This window comes from Pestalotiopsis fici (assembly GCF_000516985.1).
Source record: "Pestalotiopsis fici W106-1 unplaced genomic scaffold PFICI_Scf_1, whole genome shotgun sequence".
In the NCBI taxonomy this organism is placed as follows: domain Eukaryota; kingdom Fungi; phylum Ascomycota; class Sordariomycetes; order Amphisphaeriales; family Sporocadaceae; genus Pestalotiopsis; species Pestalotiopsis fici.
This window is the reverse complement of record NW_006917091.1, coordinates 2,286,328-2,308,352: the sequence shown is the minus strand read 5'-3', so window position 1 is coordinate 2,308,352 and position 22,025 is coordinate 2,286,328. Positions and strand designations below refer to the sequence as shown.

At 50.2% G+C, this 22,025-nt stretch overlaps 8 protein-coding genes across 8 annotated transcripts; 4 read left to right on the top strand and 4 right to left on the bottom strand.

Moving 5' to 3' along the window:
* Nucleotides 1-15: 15 nt before the first annotated feature.
* PFICI_00699 (uncharacterized protein) lies at nucleotides 16-1,673 on the top strand (the record flags this gene model as incomplete). The annotated part of the gene is made up of 3 exons (XM_007829280.1): nucleotides 16-1,046; nucleotides 1,115-1,246; nucleotides 1,349-1,673. 3 exons carry the CDS (start codon nucleotides 16-18, stop codon nucleotides 1,671-1,673), a joined length of 1,488 nt encoding a protein of 495 aa, XP_007827471.1.
* A 917-nt stretch (nucleotides 1,674-2,590) lies between these two features.
* PFICI_00698 (uncharacterized protein) lies at nucleotides 2,591-4,982 on the top strand (the record flags this gene model as incomplete). The annotated part of the gene is made up of 10 exons (XM_007829279.1): nucleotides 2,591-3,011; nucleotides 3,064-3,079; nucleotides 3,139-3,210; nucleotides 3,269-3,622; nucleotides 3,688-3,771; nucleotides 3,841-3,920; nucleotides 3,986-4,028; nucleotides 4,085-4,209; nucleotides 4,272-4,508; nucleotides 4,648-4,982. The coding sequence occupies 10 exons, from the start codon at nucleotides 2,591-2,593 to the stop codon at nucleotides 4,980-4,982; spliced, it is 1,767 nt and encodes a 588-aa protein (XP_007827470.1).
* Nucleotides 4,983-5,232: 250 nt separating this feature from the next.
* PFICI_00697 (uncharacterized protein) lies at nucleotides 5,233-6,975 on the bottom strand (the record flags this gene model as incomplete). The annotated part of the gene is made up of 1 exon (XM_007829278.1): nucleotides 5,233-6,975. The coding sequence occupies one exon, from the start codon at nucleotides 6,973-6,975 to the stop codon at nucleotides 5,233-5,235; it is 1,743 nt and encodes a 580-aa protein (XP_007827469.1).
* Nucleotides 6,976-7,919: 944 nt separating this feature from the next.
* On the bottom strand, nucleotides 7,920-9,730 carry PFICI_00696 (uncharacterized protein; the record flags this gene model as incomplete). Its single annotated transcript, XM_007829277.1, has 3 exons — nucleotides 7,920-9,097; nucleotides 9,152-9,514; nucleotides 9,655-9,730. The coding sequence occupies 3 exons, from the start codon at nucleotides 9,728-9,730 to the stop codon at nucleotides 7,920-7,922; spliced, it is 1,617 nt and encodes a 538-aa protein (XP_007827468.1).
* A 3,822-nt stretch (nucleotides 9,731-13,552) lies between these two features.
* PFICI_00695 (uncharacterized protein) lies at nucleotides 13,553-13,882 on the bottom strand (the record flags this gene model as incomplete). The annotated part of the gene is made up of 1 exon (XM_007829276.1): nucleotides 13,553-13,882. The coding sequence occupies one exon, from the start codon at nucleotides 13,880-13,882 to the stop codon at nucleotides 13,553-13,555; it is 330 nt and encodes a 109-aa protein (XP_007827467.1).
* A 1,096-nt stretch (nucleotides 13,883-14,978) lies between these two features.
* On the top strand, nucleotides 14,979-16,641 carry PFICI_00694 (uncharacterized protein; the record flags this gene model as incomplete). Its single annotated transcript, XM_007829275.1, has 2 exons — nucleotides 14,979-15,150; nucleotides 15,230-16,641. The coding sequence occupies 2 exons, from the start codon at nucleotides 14,979-14,981 to the stop codon at nucleotides 16,639-16,641; spliced, it is 1,584 nt and encodes a 527-aa protein (XP_007827466.1).
* A 358-nt stretch (nucleotides 16,642-16,999) lies between these two features.
* Nucleotides 17,000-17,896, bottom strand: PFICI_00693 (uncharacterized protein; the record flags this gene model as incomplete). Its single annotated transcript, XM_007829274.1, has 2 exons — nucleotides 17,000-17,718; nucleotides 17,845-17,896. 2 exons carry the CDS (start codon nucleotides 17,894-17,896, stop codon nucleotides 17,000-17,002), a joined length of 771 nt encoding a protein of 256 aa, XP_007827465.1.
* A 2,216-nt stretch (nucleotides 17,897-20,112) lies between these two features.
* PFICI_00692 (uncharacterized protein) lies at nucleotides 20,113-21,152 on the top strand (the record flags this gene model as incomplete). Its single annotated transcript, XM_007829273.1, has 2 exons — nucleotides 20,113-20,550; nucleotides 20,619-21,152. The coding sequence occupies 2 exons, from the start codon at nucleotides 20,113-20,115 to the stop codon at nucleotides 21,150-21,152; spliced, it is 972 nt and encodes a 323-aa protein (XP_007827464.1).
* Between the last annotated feature and the right edge of the window lie 873 nt (nucleotides 21,153-22,025).

The following is a 22,025-nucleotide window of genomic DNA, read 5'->3' as shown; positions in this document are numbered from 1 at the left end:
CCCAGTGTCATGGCCATGACTCTTCCTGGAGTCTCTGCACTCAATGCGCTGTCCAGCGCAGGCGCACAGCGGCGCTGGGCGCGAGTTACCGGAGTATTCTTCTTGACGCTTGTCATTTGGCAGCTCTTCCTCAGCTCCAGAGCGGATACGTCTCTGCTACCACCTGCAAGACAGAGAGTGTTCAAAGATGACGGCGCAGCGTTGGGTTTTGTCCGCCGAGCGAATGCTCGAGCTAGCCTTGAGCTATCAGACTCGATCAAATACACGCGCCGGTGCATCAAGCCGACCACAGATACCGTGTCGCAACGACGTACCGTAGTGGACTCTCCAGAGCCTCTACTCGACCAACCTCGATTAGTCAACTTGCAAGATTCAGGAAAAATGGACCAAGTATTGGGAGAATGTGTGCCAATATCGCTTTCTGTTTCCGATGCGTACCCCAAACAGGAAAAATTCTCCCATCTGATCTTTGGCATGGCAACCACGTATGGACGACTACGGGATTCTCTCGAGTCTATTGCCCATTGGTCATCTGGCCGCGACTCCAAGCTGATAGTCATTGTGCAAGACTGGGTCGACAATGTTTACCAGGTCATACAGCTGCACAAGACATACCGAGAAAGAGGCGTACATGCAATCTTTATCGAGCCGATCGATAAATCGCATACAACATCACAATCCCACTTCGCGGTACTGACCAAGATGGTCCAAGAGAGCGACCCAGAGACCAGCTGGTTTGGATTACTCGATGATGACACGTTCTATCCTCATTTAAAACCATTATCCGACGCACTTGGCGCTCTGGACCATACAAAGGACCTATTCGTCGGCACATTATCCGAAGACTTTATAGCAGTCAGAAATTTTGGAATCCAGGCCTACGGCGGTGCCGGCGCGTACATGTCGGCAAACCTAGCTAGGAAGCTCGGCCATCCTGAGCAGGCGAATCAGTGCTTGCAGGAGTTTACTCCAGACTTTGGAGACATTATCATCAGAGACTGTGTCTTTCACCATAGCAACGCAAGGTTGACTACCCTGCCTGGCCTGTAAGTTATCAAACATTGATCTGCGCCCTTCCCACGTGGTTTGCCCTGGTCTAATGCGCTGCATTCAGATATCAACATGATCTTCTCGGTGACATGCGAGGCTTTTTCGAATCAGGTGTCGAACCGATCAATCTACACCACTGGAAGAACTGGTATCAAGCACCGGTTGTTGCCATGTCTGCGGCAACCGAGTTCTGTGGGTGAGTAGCCATTTGACTTGGAAAAGTGATCAGTCATTCTGGAGAATATCTGAACAAGACTGGCATGGAGTAGCCGCATGCTAACATGAGTCGCCTGTCCAGGTCCTGTTTTCTGCAACGTTGGTTGTTTGGCTCCAACACACTTCTTTCAAATGGCTTTTCCATCACCCTTTACCCCGATGGATTAGATTCGATTGACCTCAACAAGATGGAACGAACCTGGAACCAGGTTTACCCAGACGAAGACCCCCATTACGAATGGGTTCTGGGCGCTCTGCGCGAGAGTGTACCCAATGACCAACGAATATCATATTTCCTCAGGGACACAGAGGTTTATAATGGCACCATGAGGCAATTATATCTACGGGAGCGCATCGAAGACTCCGACTTGGCTGACGAGGTGATTGAGCTCATATGGAGGAGATGAGACAGGATAAGCATTTGACATTCCAACGATACCCAGATAGACGTAATCCGACGTTTTGAGATACCGAGACAACAGAAGCAATACGAGCAGCCCAGGGCTGATCTTTTGAGCATAACCAACACTTTGATTGGACGGCTGGACAATCTGCTGTTACCCCGCCTTCGCCAGAGGTCGGACAGAATGAGGCGGTACTGACACAAGAGATACGAGGTTGGCAACGCAGTGTTGCAAGTTGATCATGATTCTTTCTCTGGTGATTCGGGACTTTTGAACAAGTCAGTAGTCGTGATGGTCGATGATGCCATAGACTCCAGACAAGAAAGTACACACACACCCAAGTCTTGCATGGAGTGGTGCGTGATTGTCCCATCAGACGTACCGAGAACATGGGTATCACGACACCACTGCAATGACCCTGCACCATGGTCACACAAGTAGATACACGATGAGCTTATGTACTCGCTCAGTATAGCGCTACTCAAATGGCACAAGAGACCACAGACCAATTGTGCCCGACATGAACGCACTGTAACAGTATTAATGCGCCAGCCGTAAGACACATTAACCGCCACTTGCAAAAGAAAAGATAAAAGATCAAATGGCAGAGGGAGGTGCATACGATACGGGCGGGGTGAAAAGCAACATAATGGTGTTTAAGCCAATGAAGATGGGGGGTTATGCATCACCAAACCTTGCTTGGCAATCTATACATGCAAAGTAACCATCCAAACGGTGCTTAGCAGGCTGGGAGGTGCTTGCGGTTCATGCAGGACTCTCTTTTGTTAGAGATAATGCCGCCCATTTATAGTAAGCCATTCTGCACTTTTATTTTCGCCGTTAGTTTTCCTACCTTTTTGTCCATATGAATTCATTTGTTGGCTAGACCTTGACGAGATTCTGTCTGTTCAATTGCAGCCATGGCTTTGGCTCAGCAATCTGCGTCACTGGCATTGGACGGAGGCGATCCACGACTCAATGCTGGCGATGTTGTGCCGGCCAAGAACTTTTCGCGCCGCGATGTGAGCTTCGAGGAGTACATGTACTACGCGGCCATTACGCGCGCCGAGGAAAAGGTGGCAAATGAGAAATTCATACAAGCTCGTGGACCGAGATCTCTCAAGACTATTGTTCAAGCAAGATTCTCCAAAGGGCATACTGGAGCTCTTCCCGCCACTCCGAATGAGAGCGCTGGGGAAAAGTCGGAAAATGATAATACAGTAACGAGATCTGTCCAGACGCGCCAATATGTTACACCAGAGGAGGAAAAGACGGCCAGCAGAGCTGTCAGGACCGCCGGCTGGGGCACCATCTTCTACCTCATCACAACCGACATTCTAGGTTCGTCAAGCTCTACGTACTATCTACTGATAACTGACTAGAGGGTATCTAGGACCTACAAGTGCACCGTAGATAATATGATTCCTCCCAATGGCTTGAAGAAGAAATGCTAACTGATCAACGCCAGGTGGGCATTTGCACAGATGGGTTATGGCCCTGCATTTGCCCTATATACTGTCTTTGGGCTGCTTTCATACTAGTGAGTCCAGCTATGTAAAATTCTGACGTGCTTTGAAGGTTGACGAGGGCACAAAAAGTTCTGGTTGGGTCATTTGGAAGGTGTTCCTAGGCCTCGACTCGGATAGATATCCTCTCCGTGGGTATGGGGACTTTTTCTATCGATTGTTTGGTCCTCCCGCACGTCACTTTGTCAATGTCACCCTCTCGCTCCAGCTGCTCCTCGTGGTCTCTGTCCTCATTCTGCTGAATGGACAGAGCATCTCTCAGATCAGTCGAGGGCCCGTTGGAGACCGAACTGGTTTGTGCTTCGTGGTGTGCCTTCTGATCTACATGGTCGTCGGCTTCCTTCTGGGGCAGATTAGAACACTGCAACGTCTTGGCTGGCTTGCAAATGCTGCGGTTTGGATGACTGTGGGCATGATTCTTCTATGGTATGGAAAACAGATCATTCAGCTTGGGCGCTTATGCCCCCCGGATAGAACTCACCAATTTACAGCATGGGCACGGTGGGCTATGGGCCCAATTACGCCGCAGTCGAGGCATCTTTTGGCCTAGAACGAGCTCCGATCCGGACTTTTGCGTGAGTCTCTTGCAACAATTAGATTTGTATCATCTTAAAGGATCAAAGGTTAATACCAGATCATCCCAGTGGCACTCCACCAGCAGGATATACCAGCGGAACCGGATTTGTCGCTAGTCTGAATGGACTCAACGCTGCTGTCTTTGCTTGTAAGGAGCACCCCATCAAAACAGATTATAGCGGACCATTTTTCGACTCACGATTCTCGCTCTAGATGGCGGTTGCATGTTATTCGCTGCATTGCTAGCGGAGATGAGGTCATGTACCTAGCCTTCTTGCCTACATTGAGAGAAGCTGACATTGTACCCTACAGACATCCCATGGACTTCTGGAAAGGTCTACTCATTGCGCAAATTTTCATCTACGCAGCATATGTCTTCTTTGGCGCCTTCATGTATTCCTTCCAGGGCCAATTCGCCTACAACCCAAGCCAGCAAGGTTTGTTTCAACCACAGGAGCTTTTTTCAATGCAAGGACGTACAAGCTGAAACTCACTACAGGAATCGTACTATACAGCGCCCAGACGGCTGCCAATATCCTGTCTATCCTCAGTGCATTGATTGCTTCCGTGCTGTACAGCAACATAGGGCTCAAAGTAGTCTACATTGAAATTTTTCATGAGCTGCTGGGGTTTCCGCCCTTGACGACACGTCGAGGAAAGTTATGGTGGGCTTTTCTGATCCCAGTGTACTGGATTCTTGCCTTTATCATAGCTTCTGCTGTGCCGGCCTTTTCCTGTAAGTTGAGTGTCTTTTGAGAAGAAAACGTTTGTTTGTCTTGTCGTTGCGGCTATAATTTGCCACCCAGTGTGGACTTGGGCGAGTCTATTGCGACCAATTATAGGGCTCTGAACGTTTCTGACCTTGGACAAAACAGATGTTGTCGGTCTTCAATCCGCCTTATTCACACTGTCATTTACCTATACGCTCCCGGCCTGTGTGGCGCTCGGCTATTGGGTTCGCAAAGATGCCATGGTAGAGGGCGAAGAACGGTTCGATCCATCCACCAGGACGTATAACTACGTCGACCGTGGGTTTGCTCGATTGAGACGAGGGTTCATGAAGAAGCCCTTGTTCAACCTGGCCAATATCATCTATATTCTTGGCGCAACCGTCACCTGCGGTCTCGGATGTTATAGCGCCATTGTGAGCTTGATAGACGCTTTCGCGCGCGGGAGTGCTAATAGTCTGAGTTGTGTCCCTCCGCTGTAGTATACAGTAACGAGGAGAGTGGCCGATACTTTGCCCTCTCGGTGACTGCCAAGCGTCAGATGATTCTTTTTTTACCAGAGATTTTCAATCAGATATACAGTCGGAAAGGGGTCGTGACAATAAGGATTTGGAATGCAAGGAATATATTTTTGGGATACGATGAAAAGGATCATGCAAAGACCATAACAATTTCTTTTGGGATAGATCCCTTTTTAGCCTATACACAATATCAATATTCTTCACGGCTGTCCTATAACCTCGGCCGAACTTGATCTTGCTCGTCGTCAAAGATAGTCTCTATCAAGTGTTTCCACTCGTCTGCCCTCTTCTCATCAATGGCATTTCCATCCACGCTGACGCCTAGCTCCAGTCCGTCGTCATGGCCAGTCACGCCACAGAGGAACTCGTCATCCCGGACCCGTACCGAACTCCTGGCATCAAACCAGTCAGCCACAAAGTCGTCCTCATTCTTTCCAATCGGCTTTTTGAGGTCGTACATGCCGGGCTTTTGCGTCGTCCGCCCCACGGAGCTCACGCCGCAAGTCTGCGAACTTTCGTTCGGGCGTGCCTCCAGCGAGCCCTGGGGTCCATTGACAGCATTCCGCCGCTCTACAGGCAGCTTTGCTTGCTCCTTCTCCACGGTCGCGAGGTAGTTGATGGCAATGACCCTGCCGGGTCCGCGGCTGCCCACGTACCACAGTGGATCTCTTGTGTCCTCGGGCCGGGCGCGCTTCTGGAAGGACGACAGCTGCCTCTGCGCGTGCCGGACCAGGATCCGGAACCGGCCCTCGAGGTCCAGGTGCGACGGCAAGAACGGCAGCACAATACCATCGCTAAAGGCGAGCATCATGGAGTCTGGCGGGTCCATGTGGTTGAAAAAGGGGCGCGGGTTGAGTGGGAACCCCGTCATAAAGGGCCGCTGGTCGCCCGGGTTGCGGCGCTCGTTGAGTATCATCATGACTAGAGCCACGAGGGCAAAGCCACCGGCCCCTACGCTGGCTCCGACCTGTCGGCAGATAGACACAAGGCGATCTCGAGCTTTGCTGTTGACAGTGGCGCGGACGTAGAATGTGTTCAAAGGCGGTTTTGAACTGTAGTCCAGGACATCCGAGTAGACTGGTGGGTACAGGCGAGAATCTGGAAAGGGTTGATCGCGACGCAACGGATTAGGAAATGCGGCCGGCAGAGATCTGCGGACGTGGCGGAGAACTCTGGACAGACACCAGAACCAGCGTCTCCGGGCAAGAGAACCAGATATCTGAGGATAAAGATCCTCTTGCGCAAGTGGAAGCCGGGGCTTGGTAGCGACCGTAGTACCCAGAGATTCGACTGCTGTTTGCAAGTCGTGGAGAGGCGAGTTAATAAGCCTAAGAAACGATTCCAACCAGACACGCATAGTGAGGCCGTCGGTCACGGAATGTGCTACCACAAAGAAAAATCTGAGTACAACGTGACCGCTAATCGACAACTTTGGAGGCAACACGAACAGCTTGGAGAGAGACCCGTTTGGATCCACAACTCGCGCCGTGTTGACAACGTGGTGGTAAAACTCGTCATCATTCACAGGCCGTCCTCGACGGTCTTTGACATGGACCAAGCACTTTTGCGCATCTTCAATCGCCTCTTCTGAGCTGTTGAAACACGATACTCGAAAATAAGGTTCAGCAACTTCTGAGGAGTCCGTCATTATGGGAGCTGCGGCCCTCAAAAGTACGTGCTCGAGGCGCAGGACTGTCCACGCCAAGAGGATTCTCTGTTGAAGTTGCTCGGGAGATATGGCGCTTGAGGCCTTGAGGCGGAGCAACGTATTGACATCAGCCCTGCCACCGTAGTATCGTCCATCTGTGTCAAAGCCTTGTTCGACGACGCCTTGGCGCCTAATCCAAGAAGCATTGCCGCTCTGGTCTTTTTCAAGTCTCCACCGGTGATAGTCATTGGCGTACCTATCGAGCCAATGTCCGCGCTCTGTCGATACGGTGGCGACGGCCGTCATTCTGGATCAAGGCCACTTCTTTTCTGCCCCAGAGCAGTGTAACTTTCTCTATAGCAAGTAATAAGTGACCTTGGGCCTGAGCCGGTATAATGAATGCAGCTCTAGCTTTCGAACGGAGAGTTGTCGAACGAATGTATCTCTACACAGCAACGCCCATAAAGACCGTAAACGAGTAAATTACATCCATCGATGGTTGACCTACAACACGATACCAGATTTCTCGGCCACGGCTGCGCGCAAGTCAATAGAGTTGAAATTTACGCAAACTCACCTCTTCAGGTGCCAAACTGCATTTGGATTTTCGAAACTTGGCGGATCGGGTCGCGGCGACCCGCCGCCTGCCGAAAAGATTTTACTATACCATTACGGGTATTGCGGGGCGGCAGTCTCCTTAGTTGAGCTGTTGCGGGGAACAAAGGACAGGCGGCGGCCCTGGTAGTAAGTAGTATAGTAATGGAACTTGTACAGCAGATGCGTACAATGATATTGCATACGGTCATCATGTTTCCGACTTGATATCTTCCATGGGACTTTTAGGATGCCCAGGTGTCTATATTCACCTGCCTTGAACAGGTTCACATTCCCCAGAATGAGAGCGTTATAGTCATGCTATCAATTATACCTTGACTAGTAATAGAACTTGTTGGCGTGTAACGGCAGGACATAGTGGATAGCGATCAGTCAAGTTGCCATATTTTCGACTACCAGTCACAATCCGAGTCCGCAGCATCGACGACTTGTTAGATGCAAATTATATTAAGCGCATGAAACCTATTTGTGAAACAGCAGTGGTATCAGAACCAGACACCTGAATGGAACGCGACCAATCCGTGCTTATCCGCCTAAAGTACAGTGTCCTTTTTTGTCATAACATTCGTTTCCCATCGTATCATCTGAAGTTCCCCTCCGCGGCCATCAACTAATTTAGTAAGAGTAGGAGTCAATTACAGCTCTGCCTTGGTATCTTGCGCCTTCTTCTTAGCAGCCTCCGATCCGCCGATAACCTGGTCAAGAACCCACTGGTAGCCGTCCTTAACAGCTTCACTGAGCTTGGCAAATGCAGTTTCAGCCGGACCGCTGGTACCATACTTGAAGTACGTGTATTGCTTGCGGGCATAGGCGCGAAGCTCGTTCAGCTTGGAACCCTGGGGAACCGGAATACCGTAACTGTCGAGGTAAGATTTCAACTCGCTTTCGCTCCAAGTGTCAAACGCGTTCTGCTTAGCAGCGTCGGTGGCCTTGGTGAGGTAGCTGGTAACCGAGGCGTAGCTGTCTCCACCAGCAGAGGAAGCAGAGGCGTAAGCAGACTGAGCAGCCAAGACGAGATCATCGCGAGTAGCACCAGCCTTGTTGGCAACGCTCTGAGCAGTAGTGTCACCGCTGCTCTTGAGGTAGTCCTTTAGATTCTCGGTAGAAAGGTCGTCCCAGGTCCATGCACTGTATCCAGATGCAGCCTTGTGAGAGTTCTTGCGAACGAGTGCGCGGAGCTCATCAGTCTTGGAGCCGTGGGGAACTGGAACACCACGAGCATCGAGGTAAGCCTTGAGTCGGCTCTCGGTCCAGGTGCCAACGGCCGAATTGAACGCCTCTTGGGCAGCCAAGCTGGCGCTGTCAGTGGCCTTGGCATACTGGTTGTTTGCGTTGCTGGTGGCAGCGCCAAAGGCACTGGCAGCAGAAGCTGAAGCAGAGTCGCCAAGAATCTGAGCGCGGTGCTTGCGAACCAGAGCACGAAGCTCATTCACCTTGGAACCCTGGGGGACGGGGATGCCGTTCTTGTCGGCGAATTCCTTGAGCTGAGACTCGCCCCATGCATCAATGATCTTGTCAGTCAAAGAGGCATAAGCGGCATTGGCGCTGGCAGAGGCGGCGGCGGCCTGGTCCTGAGCTCTCAAGTAAGCGAGGCGAGAGTTGCGGCGAACCGAGGCAATGAGCTTGTCACGGCTCGACGGCTGAGGAGCGGGGAATCCGTTGGTGTCGAGCCACTCCTTGAGGTCAGACTCGGACCAAGTCTCGTAGAGCCAGTTGCCAGGGTAGGAAGCGGTCTCGCCGAGCTTCTTAGCAACGGTATCGTAGCTGGAACGTGCCTTTTGGAGCAGAGTATCACGCTTGCGAGGCTGGGGAACTGTATATGGCATCAGCATCGGTCTCTGTATCTCACTTCTAGGCTACCACTTACCAGGAATACCGTGCTTGTCGGCAAAGGCCTTGAGCTGGCTGTCGGTCCAGCTGTCGAGAATCCAGTCTCTGGCGCTGGCCCAGGCATTCTGAGCCGTGTCTTCGGTCTCGTACCACGAGTTCTGAACCTGAGTAAGGAGGGAGTCCTTGCTGGCCTCGGCACCTTCCTTGGTCTCAATGCCCTTCTGCTTGAGGTAGGCAGAGAGCTTGTCCGAGTCCCAGTTCTTGTATGGGGAGACTGCGTAGCTGTCCCAATTCTTCTGGATCAAGTTCTCGAGGTCCTTACGGTCGGAGGGTGTGGGGTACGGGACGTCATGGTCAGAGAGCCAGCGCTCGAGCTCAGTCTCATGCCACTTGTTGTAGGCTGGAGGTTGTTTGTTAGCTTCAGAACGCAATGGCACAGAACAGGGCAGGAAAAGGGAGCGAGTGCAGATGGATTGGTGCAGCGGCAAAGGAGTCTGTAGTAGTGGTGTAATCCGTCTTTCCACAATGTGTGTAACATACCAGCTTTGCTGAACCAGCTGCTGCCTATGACCGAAGTGGCCAGAGCGAGAGTGGTGAGGCTGCTCAACAACCTCATGATGAATAAGATGAAGGGGGTCGCTGGAGATGGGGGGCGTATTTTCTCTTCTTTTGTTGGAGATACTGCTGCAATCACATGCAGAGTTTGAGATTGAGGGAGAAGGAAAAGATTGAGAAAGGGCCTGGTCAAGATTGAGGAATCTGGTTTGGTTTTGTTTGGTGAGAGTCAAGGGCAAAGTTGGGGAAATGCTGCTCGCTTGGTTTGGCTTGGCTGATTCACAAATGCATCACGTCACTCCCCAAGCTGCCTTTGTTTACGCGGCACAACGACCAGACCCCCCCAGGGCGGCAGGGCAGAAACGATAAAGGCAGGCCACTCACTCACTCACTTACTACCCGACTACCTACCGACTAGGTACAATTAACTGCAATGTATCCATCATGCTTGCCCACCTTTGTCTGGGCTTTACGTGACACTAACCCAGATGCATAAAAGATACTTGAGGCTTTGCCATCATCAATGATCATCAACACACCTAAACACGTGTTTGGGCCACTCCAGTATTCTGCCTGGAGTTGGACGAGGGCCCCTTCTACTCCAGATGACTGGATACATATGCATAACCTAGATCAGCATGACGTACATGCCGGATATTGGGGCCTCGGTTTGACAGCCCAAGGACTTTTGTTTGTTGCCAGGTCGCTGGCAAAGGGGGCCAATAAAGCTTGTCAAAGCTCGTTACGCACTGGGACCAGTAAGGAAAAAAAGACATGTGCACGTCTGATGCCGCTATAATTTCATCATCAGAAATCTCGATCTTTCCAATTGTGGCTTGTGTTTCACAGTACAAGCTTCTATGCAATGATGGTGAGCAAGAAAAAAAGACAAGACAGCTCCGACAAGTGGAGGACCAAAAACTCCGGTTTACGTCATTTGGAGAGCCAGATCCCTTTGCTCTCTTTTCCTCTAGACTATTTCTGGTTTAGCTGCGGCTCACTAGAGCTTGACAAGGGCCTTCAATTGGTGTGGGGTAGCTAGCTGGCATGAAGGTTCCAAGGTACCCGGCAATCAGTGGGGACCTCTGGCCATCAGTGGTCCAGAAGCCTTAGGCTCTCTCTGCTAGAGCTCTGCTAGAGCTCTGATCCGATCTTCTGAACTGGCTTGGGGAGCTTGGACCGACAAATTGGACGAGCACAGGCGTGTTGTCTCTCTTTCTTTTTTTTTTTTTTTTTTTTTTTTTCTCCCTTGGGTCTTAAAGCTGGTGTTCATGCTCGTCCGTTGTGGTCAGGTACAGAAGCAATTCAGCTACATAGTCATGATCTCACAGTAACTATAGTAACTACCCTGAACCAGCTTCGAAAACAACGGATATTGAATATGAAATTATTACACCGTTTCGAAATCGTTGTCGGTTTCGATGAGACTAGACTGTGATCGATCAATGGAGCGAGAATCAAATATCCCGGCCTCAGGATTCAGAATATCGTCAAGCAGGGGATAGCCACATGTATTCAAAACACACCGCCTAGCAGCAAGTTGACACTGGCAGATACCTGCTTGCTTGCTTGTCAGCTGGGCTCCGCTCCACCCTTCCCATATGAATGTCGAGTTGGGTTTTATAAACATTATCACTTCAGAGGATGCTTTCTCCATGCCCCAGGGAGAGAGATTACCATGTTTTGATATTGTCCTTTAACTGGCCGCAACAAAGCACTGCTGAATAAGCAGCCAAAATACATCACACGGCAAGGGTGGCAGAAGATTTCCAGTGCCTGAAATGACTTTGGTTTGCTTTATCCTTGCTAATGAACTGTACCAGTCTATAAAATGAGCCGTGCGCCACAAACAATGAGCTGGCCTTCAACAGTTTCGAATACGCGCTTCTTCAACGAGCAAGGCGGCAGAGCTGGCTTGCACAAAGTTTGACGTCTCACAAAACGGTATGACTTTACCAACAAAATGGTTGAGCACGGAAATTTTGCCAAATGCTGCCTCCATGCTAGTCAGGAAAAGGTAGACGAATATATGTGAGGATGTCTTGTTACAGAGGTCGACACTGTGGCTGTTGGCTACTTGTGACATTCTCCCCAGCCTAGATGACTTTTGGGGGCATGATATCAGGAGTAATCCCAAGAAACCCAAGAAACCCACGCGTATTGGAGCTATTGCCAGCGAGAGAATCAGGGCAAGACCGACGACGCCTTTGGTGCTAGCATCACAGATGACATGCAGACAAACCTTTGGTCACCCTCACACCACAGCTCACCTTTGTACCACCACGTACCACCACTCGGCTATCTGTAAGGTAAATCGTCGACAAACAGGAACTTGGATGACGATGACGGCGTCAATATTTCGATCCCAGGTTTGCCAGGAAAAGGAATGATGCAAAAGAAAAAGCCAAGGACATACCAGGTTTACCACTCCCAGACTCGACTCGACCACGACCCGACGACATATCAAGAAGACACATGCAATCTCACGAATGTCAATAACGTTATCAGTTGCAGGAAAAGTGCAAAAAAGTGCAAAAGAAAGGGTCTTGCCGTGGATCGAACACGGGGCCTCGCGCAAACAATGTTCAGGGTTTTCCCTAAGCGCGAATCATACCACTAGACCACAAGACCTGTTGATTTGTTGTTGTTGAAGAGACGGAGTTTATTACGTATTAAGGAAAAGGGTGGTGGTGATGGTTGGTTGGCCGTGAACAACAAGGTGTGTCGTTCCAGGTCGGCGACGAGGTCTCACGATGACTCAATCCACCTGCCCATTTCGGCTCCACTTGGCTCGATGGGAGGCGCCGCGGAGGGAAGGTGCTTTGAAGCTGGTCGGGCACGAGTCAGAGGTATTCCAGATTCCCAAGGCACATGTTGAGTATATGACAGTGATTTGGATATATGAATTTGGTCTATATTTCTTTGTGGAGTCATCGGGTTTGGCGAGCTGAGTCACCGGGCATACCTGACCATAGTCACGTTTATAGTAACAATCCTTTTTACGGGATTTGATAAAACGCGCCCACGAAGTATGAAATGGCATTACTTTTGAATACAGGTATGCTTCGATATGATTTATATATATTTCCGCCGGACAGAGGAAATTGGTGCTTAAAATTGAAAAATACCCAGTTGCCACTATGAAATCATGATACATCAGTATCATCAATAATGAGCTGAGCTCAGACCAATTTATTACTCGTTATCCAGAAGAAATCAAGGCAAAACTCAATAAAAGTCCTCCTTTATACCCTGGATCCTGATCAGGCTGGTGCTTATTCATGTATAAATCTGTGTCAAGGAAGTCACGTATATATAGAATCTGGACAATGCAAATTATCAACCTTACGAGGCTGGATTATAATGATACATTCATCTTTTACTTGTATATTGAAAATGGCTTTAATTATTATGATTCCAGGTTCTTGCGTCTGTGATTCCTGCGTCTATATTCTTCAGGAGTATCCGCTCCTGTGACAATAAGAGATACACTGGTATGCAAATTCCGGGCCCAAAAGGACGATGGACTGCTTCCATGGTTTTTCAGTGAGGGCAAGAATGACGCTTTACTTAACCAAAGCCCCGTTACAGTAATTCTAATTGTTTCGATATTTGAACATGTTGGTAAATGACGAGTGGCGTATGTCTGTTGATCTAGTTCTAGATGTCGTAGGCCAGCGTGAAACTCAACTTCAGCGACAATTCCTCGTGGTGGTAACACTACAGCCAGCATCCGGATACATGTAATATGAGACAGGGCCTGAAGTCGTAGAGTTCCAGGGATAGTTCTTTTGGCATATCCATGAATTCTAGAGATAATCTAGGCAAAACTGTAGGGACGCACCGCGGTGCTAAGCGGCAGCCAACAAGAGCAGTGGACTCTCTACATTTCAAAGTAGAGATGATAGTGATTCGAACAGCCAGGATTAAACTCTGCTTGACAGCCCGGGCAGACGGATACGCACGACAGATATTCCTCAATGGTCAGCTCGTGGCGGCATTTACCACACAGCACGGCCTTGGTCTCTCTTTCTGCCCTGGGCCAGGTCAAAGGAGCATGCCCGGCCAGGGCCTCATGGCAGCTGATGCACGCATAGTATTCACCGCAGCACTTGTGACGAATGGCGATAATGTCGCGTGGTGAGTGCCAGTGGGCGCACTGCGTGAGAGCCGTTACATCGAGACCCTTGACAGCAGGACCCGCAGTGTCCATGTTGGCTGTTTGTAGTTTCGGGCTGGCAGTAATGGTGCTGCTATTGCGTGGCCTCTCATACACGGCTTTTTGAGGTACTACCAGTTGCAGATATCCTCTTTGGGCGCCTGGTTGATGCTGTTGTGTGCGGCAATGAAGTATGAAATCGCGCCCTAATTTTGAAGCTGCTGACAAGTAGCCAGGTTATTTAGTATCCGTACATGGTGTTTTTGGTGGAGCACATGGGATGCTGGACACGCAGCACATCCACGGGTATCTTTACTATGTACCCGTCGACGTATCACTTGCCGTCGAAATAATCAGCAATGCTAATGATACATTATAGTTTTGACTTTTGCAGTTTACAGGACAGACTGTGCTGAATCTCAGTTCATTGCATCTTGTGCCAAGTATATCCCAATGAACCCAATATCGCTTGTATACCTAGGCATGTGTGTAGAGCCAGGGAAGTATTTAACCTAGGTGCTATGTGACTAGATATATGCAGATACTGCACAATTTGCGATGACGAATTGTAATAAGCGCATGAATAGTTGTATTGCAAGCAATGGTCATTGTACTTTGTTCTATGGCAGGCTGGTTGGTTGGTTTGTTACCGAAATTGAAAGTGCAGCCCAAGATGGATGGCGACGCAAGACCCTGAAGAAAGAGCCGTCCAAATTGTAGCTACCCTAGCAAATTACACATGCAAGGTACGTCGGTTAGGTCGGTTGTTGGACCAGGGACGACCGACTTATTATTTGCGGGAACTTGGATCACCACGCGTGACTTGACATCCAGAGAGACAACCAACTGATCCTCCCAATGCAATGCGCCGCACATAAACGCACATGCATTTGCGCGACAGGCCATGCAACAATAACTTCATCATTGCCAATATCTATTTCATGTCTCTCGCTTTAATACAATTCATTCCACTCGTTTCCAAGACTGCTTCCATTTAGCTCCGAATCGTAGTGGTCGTTGTCGACATTACCCCCAGCTGGTTACGGCAGATCGGAGACCTTGATACGAAGTTTATTTTTCGAGGCGCGGCATTCTAATACGGCACGTTGCGATACGACCCCTCCGCGACCACCTTTGACATTTATCCATTATGGCCTCCGAGACACGAGCCTCCGAGTCGGCTCCCATGCTCGACTCGTCCGGGGCCCCCGTCTCTGCCGAGTCCAGCGTGGATGGCCCTTCAGCTTCCATGATGGACCAAGTCTTGCGCCTGGGAGGTGGAGTTACGGTCTCTTTCTTGCACGACTCGCTCTTTGTTAAAGGTGCGTCGCTACGCTCATCATGCGCATACTCAGCCCTTCCATGCCCATTGCCGACACATTTCTCACGATCCAACTACAGATAAGGCAGCGGCGAAGCGTGACCAATCCAAAATCTGCGGCATCCCAGTCGGATCCTCAGAGTCGTCATTTCATATACCCTTCTACCATGTTCTTTGGGCCGAGGCAGCCCAGGACACAATCACGATCGATTATGCCACGGTTGTCAAGGACAAGGCCCGGGCCAGGAAGCTCAAATACACGTTGGGCGACATTCCCTCGGCGACGGCCGCGGCATGGGCTAGCATCCTCCTCGAAAAAGCATACGGGCTAGCCAAGCAGAAGAAGCGTGCCAAGGTTCTTGTGAACCCCCATGCGGGCCCTGGCGGCGCTGAAAAAATCTGGGAACACGATGTCAAGCCGCTTTTCGACGCAGCCCGCATGCCCATGGACATTGTACGGACGACGTACTCGGGCGAGGCGATTGACATCTGCGAGAAACTCGATATCGATGCATATGATGTCGTGATACCATGCTCCGGCGACGGCCTGCCGTACGAGGTGTTCAATGGCCTCGGCAAGCGTCCAGACGCATCACGTGCTTTGGAGCAGCTGGCTGTAGCACATGTCCCGTGCGGCAGCGGCAATGGACTAAGCTGCAATATCAATGGAAGCCACAAGGCCGGCCCGGCCGCGTTGGCCATTATAAAGGGTGTGAGAACACCAATGGATCTCATGAGCATCACCCAAGGTGACCAGCGGATCCTAAGCTTCCTGAGCCAGTCCTTTGGTATCGTTGCCGAATGCGACTTGGGAACTGAGAACCTTCGCTGGATGGGCCCAGCCAGGTTCGACCTTGGCGTCGTGCAGAGGATCTTTACGAGGAAGACGTGGCCAGCTGAAGTGTCCGTGAAAACAGCCATTGCGGATAAGAACGAGGTCAAGTCCTTTTACAAGCATGGGAGAGGCCAGGACTACACCGTTCGACGAACTGGCACTACTGCCGACAATGAAGTGCAGCCAGGCCAAGGTCTCCCGCCTCTCAAGTATGGTACCATTCATGACGAGGTGCCCGAGGACTGGGAGACAACCACATACGATAAACTGGGCAACTTTTACTGCGGCAACATGGGATACATGGCCCCAAATGTCAACTTCTTCCCTGCTGCGCTACCCAACGACGGACACATGGATCTGATTATCAGCAATGGTGACATTTCCGTCATCAAATATATTGAGCTCATGACGGCCATCGAGAGTGGAAAACATTATGACAACCCATTGTTATCGTATCGCAAGGTTTTGGCGTACCGCCTCACACCAAAAAAGAGCGAGGGCTACATCAGCATCGATGGCGAGCGCATCCCATTTGAGCCTTTTCAGGTTGAAATACACCCCGGACTGGCCACGGTCTTGTCAAAGAATGGCCAATTCGAGGCTCCAGGCCCTCTCGGGTGGGAAAAGGCCGAACCTAGCACCAGCATCTCGGCGTAATATCTGCACACGAGATTCGGATTGGCCGAAACCAAGAGCGAAAGCAAACGAATCAGTTTTGAGTGTGAACAGCGACGGCAGAAGAACTTTTGGCAGAAAGAATCAACAAGGTAAAGATGTAAGATAAATTCGGAACTCTGAAGCAGTTGCAAGATACCCCCATATAGAGTATTGAGATAGCCAGTGTCCAGCGACTGTTTGGTTACTGCAATGGAAGTAATTATTTAGCGAGACAATTGCCTTGGGTATTGAGCCATGCCCATAGTAAATATCTAGAACTGTGATCTGACAACAAACGCCGAAACTCCACCAATGATAAGGGGGCCGCTCTCTAAAAGTCGTTCTTTATAAGGATACCTCAATCCCGGAAGCCGCCCCAGCCATCTTCTTCCTGATCGCTGTCGTCGTCCATCTCGTCGTCCTCTTCGTCGTCCGCCTTCTTGGCATTCCAGGGTAATCTGTCGTCCTTTCGGCTCTCTTTCGCCTTTGATTTGACCGGAGTCACGGTGTTTTTGATCATCTCGTCCAGTATGGCTTTGAAGTCTGTGAGGAATTCTGCGTCCTGCTCCGTGGCATCGTCGCTAAGGAAGCCGGCCTTTTCAACCTCGTCGACCCAAATATCCAAGACGTGCAACCTCAGGCCGACGGGGACTCTCTTGAGATCGCCTGAGGTCTCGAGAGGCCACTCAATGAACAAGCCGAGCATGTCGGCCTTTCTCTTGGCGGCCTGCTTGCCCTTGCCCTCGCGCACCCAGACCAGGCTCTTGGCAAAGACCCTTCTGACCAGCAGCAAAAACTTTTCGAGGCGCAAGACGTCGATGCCGGTCCACTCACGGCTCATGACGTCCCAGAAGCCGGTGAACCAGGGGGCGACGGCGTCGTCGGGCAGCACGTCGGCCAGGGCGGCCAGCTCGGCGCACAGGTTCTGCTGCGGGATCGGCCGGTCGCACATGTACAGCGAGTAGAACAGGCCCTTCCAGAGCTTGAGGTTGTCGAGGGCCGACAGCGAGCGCGACGTTGTGCTCGCGGTCAGAAAGGTGCGCAGCGTTTCGATCGACTTTTCTCGGGCTTTGCGGTCTGTTTGGTAGGCAACGACGAGGGAACAGTCAGCTTTTCGGTGCTCACGACTGGTGATGAGGAGCGTTGCGTATATGAAAAAAAAGGATTCTCTAGTGACATGTCACAAAGTTTGGGAATACATACCGCTTGATGCCAGGTTCTTGATGAACGGCATGTTCCTCTCTTCGCCTGCCATGGTGGGCGTTGGTGATTGTGTGTCTGGGACGCTACAGTCCAGGCAACAACGAGTATCTCAGTGGTCGCAAGACTGAAAATATGGCCCAGCAAGGCTGATTGGGTGTAATGTGACAATGTCTGGTTGTCAAGATCGTCGTTGCTGTTGTCGTCACCTCAGTCGTCGCAGGACTTCTGTTCTGCACTGTAATAACTGATCGCTACTAATTATTTTTCCCGAGCGCTGCTGCTGCTGCTGCTCCCCCAGACAAAAATTTTGGCCCCGCGATCTGGACCGCGGAAGAGGTTCCGCTCCCCGCGCTACTCTTAGTGTTCCAGAATAAATATACTCTGTAGCTTGACCAATTGGCCACTAGAAATCTGCTTTCACGACAAAGAATATCAAGTTTTATATATTGTAATGTCAATGGCTGTTCCATAAGAACGGTATGGCAATTTGTGCTCAATGTTTTCTGTTCTGGTTCATCAAATGCTCATGCATTAAATGCCCTCTTGAAATGAATACGGCAATACAAATATCAACCTGCCGTACTGCTACCATACGGATTCAGCCAAAAAAAAAAAAAAAAAAAAAAACAAATTGAAGCTTTTGGTCTTCATTGCTATCATTCCTATCAACAGGGTAAGCCAGCGGGTAATAGACATAAACTCCCCCTCCGCAGTCCCTGGCAACCTCGTCCTGTCGAGTCCTGAGATGGAGTAACAGCTCTGCCGTCGTCAGACTGGCGGACAAGTGATAGCAGAAGTATTGTGCAACTAGGAAACTCGTGGTCCAACGCAGCACGTCTGCCATTCAAGCTTCTGCCTGTATGGACCAAAGCAGCAGCCAAGAATACGAACATGGACAGCAGTGTATATATGATGCGCCTTGGCACCAAGACAGAGAAAAGCCACCGCCACGATCCTTATACAAGCCTTGTCATACGGAATACTTCGTACACTATTCCCAAACCGTTCCGTGTCAAGTCATTGCCCTGAATCCACCATACGATCTGGGCAATCCAGCAAGGATTGAATATAATCCCGATGTACTGGGACCGTAGATCGTCAGCAAATGCACTCAATGCACTCCTGGTTGCCGATCTCCTATCCTAGAGTATTTTTGGACGAACAATAATTGCCAAGGTGGGCTTTGCTCCTGCAAGCCAGGAAACGCAAAACTTCTTCTTGCTATCATTGAGGAACCTCGCACTCGCTTCCAGCCCAGGCAGCCGGATTCTTCCAACAAGGGATCCGAATGCCTGCTGGGATTAAACAAGCAGCCCAATCAGAGCTACGCTTGAAACGTAAGTGGATGACACTAGGCTGTCGTGAGCTTTTCGGTCTTCGGTTCTCATGCTTTTCGGTTTTCGTGTCTTCATATCCACACTCGCGACCTACGAGCGCCAAGTGCCTCGAACAGTTGAGATTCTTCAAATCGATTCGCAGCCTCGTTTAGTGGCATCCGCAATCTTCGTGGATCAAAACTAGCTATAAGCCATGACGGGGATGAGGGACACGCGTAATCTGTAGAAGCGGGAGAGAAACTCCCCGAATGCCACGCAGGATGTGTTCAGACGTCAGAAGTCTTTCTCTGTGGTGTGTAGTAAGGCTGGTGGATCAGATTAGAGACCTGATCCGCGACGGATTCGGCAGCAAGTCATCATGTTTAAGCCTCTTTGAGATGGACGACCACTAGTGTTCCAGACCATGGGAGCCGCTCATTGGCCGGCTCGTAAGGATACTCGACACGCTGCTCAAAAAGTCGAGCCGTAAATCCGTAAAATCCAGCTGCCCAGTCGCATGTCAATGCAATCTCAGCCCATGATGACAGATGGATGGCGGTGCATCATCTAAAAATTCTCCTTGCTTTGCTGCAAAGCCCAAAGGAGGCGGAGCGAGGAGACGACGTGTATCGATAACAACCTTACTGAATGCATTTCTCTTGTCAGTCAGTAGTGTACTATAACTTTGCTCTCGGTCGCTACAGAAATCCGATCAGAGAGGTAGGTATATATCACATTTTAGACTCCTCATAACTTTTATACAATAGATTGACCTCCTCACCAGCAGCGGCGATAATCTTCTGAAAAACTTTTCTGTGAGCAGTCGACTTGACGACATTTGCTCCGGCGTCGCTTACCTACCTACCTACCTACCTACCTAGGGCTTTGGTCACCACCATACCATATCAACCCATTGATACATCATATAATTGATCCAAGCGACATCGGGGAAATGTCGGACACAAACGAAACCTTGAGGCAGAGCATTTTCAATGACTGCAAAGACTACATCGACATTTACCCAGACATTTGCAGCTATGACGATTCATTCTATGGCTACAGAATTTGGATTGTCCCCAACGCAATCTTTCTGGGCCTATTTTCCCTTTCCTTTCTCGGTTTCGCCGGCGTCTTTGTTCTCACCCGCTTCCGCAACGTAGGCTTCTCCGTCGCCATGTTGCTGGGCGTGCTGGGCGAAATTCTGGGCTACGCTGGCCGGGTCATGAGCTGGCAAGACCAATGGAGTGAAAATGGTTTCCTGATACAAATATGCTGCCTGACCATTGCTCCTGCTTTTCTGGCCGCTGGCATTTACTTCTGTCTGAGAAATATTGTGGTGGCTTTTGGAGCCCAGAACTCGAGGATAAAGCCTACATGGTACCCGCGAATTGTAAGTCGTACTTGTGTTCCTACTCTTTCTCTACGGAATGCCCCGTATACTCATTGCCCCTTGCACAGTTCATCCCCTGCGATGTCATCTCCATTGTTCTGCAGGCCATCGGCGGTGGCATGGCGTCCGTGGCTAGCCAGAACAACGAAGATGTCACGCCTGGCAATAACATCATGATTGCCGGTCTCGCCTTTCAGGTCGTCACGCTGTTTGTGTTCATCGTACTGGCCAGCGACTTTGCCATCCAGACCCTCCGCAACCCCCGAAACCTCAACAACGACCCGGCCCTGGTGTCGCTGCGTACCTCGCTGCGCTTCCGCCTGTTCCTGGGCGCGCTTAGTCTGAGTACCATTTGCATATTTTGGCGGTGCTGCTTCCGCGTCGCCGAGCTCAGCGACGGGTGGACCGGTCCCGTCATGAAGGCGCAGAACTTATTTGTGGGTTTCGAAGGCGTCATGGTCATTGTTGCCGTTCTGGTGCTCAATGTGTGGCACCCCAACATCTGCTTTAGGGGTATGGAGAACTACCTTCCCCAGAAGAAGGGTTCCAAGACCGAACTCAAGGAATTCTCGGCCTCACCCAGCGAAGACGAGCGAAGATGAGATGTTGTTTGAGGGTGGTGGTAAAATGACCCAAGATGATTATACAGAGATGAACAAGAATAAAGAGCGACATAGGTCGGCCGAGCTGATGAGGCTCACGAAAGGTTCCTATTCGGCTGGCAATGGGTCTCTGCTGAACGCATGAGGTTCCTTCATGATTTCGTTTCAATTTTTCAAAATACATTTCTAAAGCGCGCGAGTCCCCAAAGTTGATACAGATAAATGACAAATCCATATCGATGGTGATCATAAAACAACATTCCCAGCTGACACATCACCACCATCAGGTGCTTGGCATGTATGTCTGTGTGAAAGTCTCTTGAGCGTTGATTCATTCATCGCCGATGGAGTTTATGATATCACTCAATCAAAAAGTATGCAGATATGATTTGAAAGTACGCCATACTGGCGGTCTGTATTCTAGGTGCGAACGAAGCAAAGAAATGGCATGGGACCTTTCGTGTTTTGCGCATGCACGGAGAAAGGTGATGGCCAGAAAGGTGGCGCATGACATGGCGCCAAAGCCTGGCGCGAATAGGCTTCGATAACACAGATTCCTTTATCCTGGAGTCACGATATGCCCGAAAACAATGTCTCCCATGGGAAGAAGCGTCAGGAAATTTTCCCAATCGGTACCTTGCAGTCACTTATGAAAACTATTTTAGAAGAAGCTTTTTGACTAGAAAGCCCTGGTGATTGATATTATCTGTACCTGGTTGAAAGCTGCCTACCTACACCCCAACTAAATGCCTGCTACAGACTCGTCAAAGACGCTGCTAAGGCTGTTCAGATACTCAATGATGCGGTCGCCCCGTTTAGAAGAGAGAGAGAAAAAGAGAGAGATAGAGAAAAGAAGAGAGAAGAGAGAAGAGA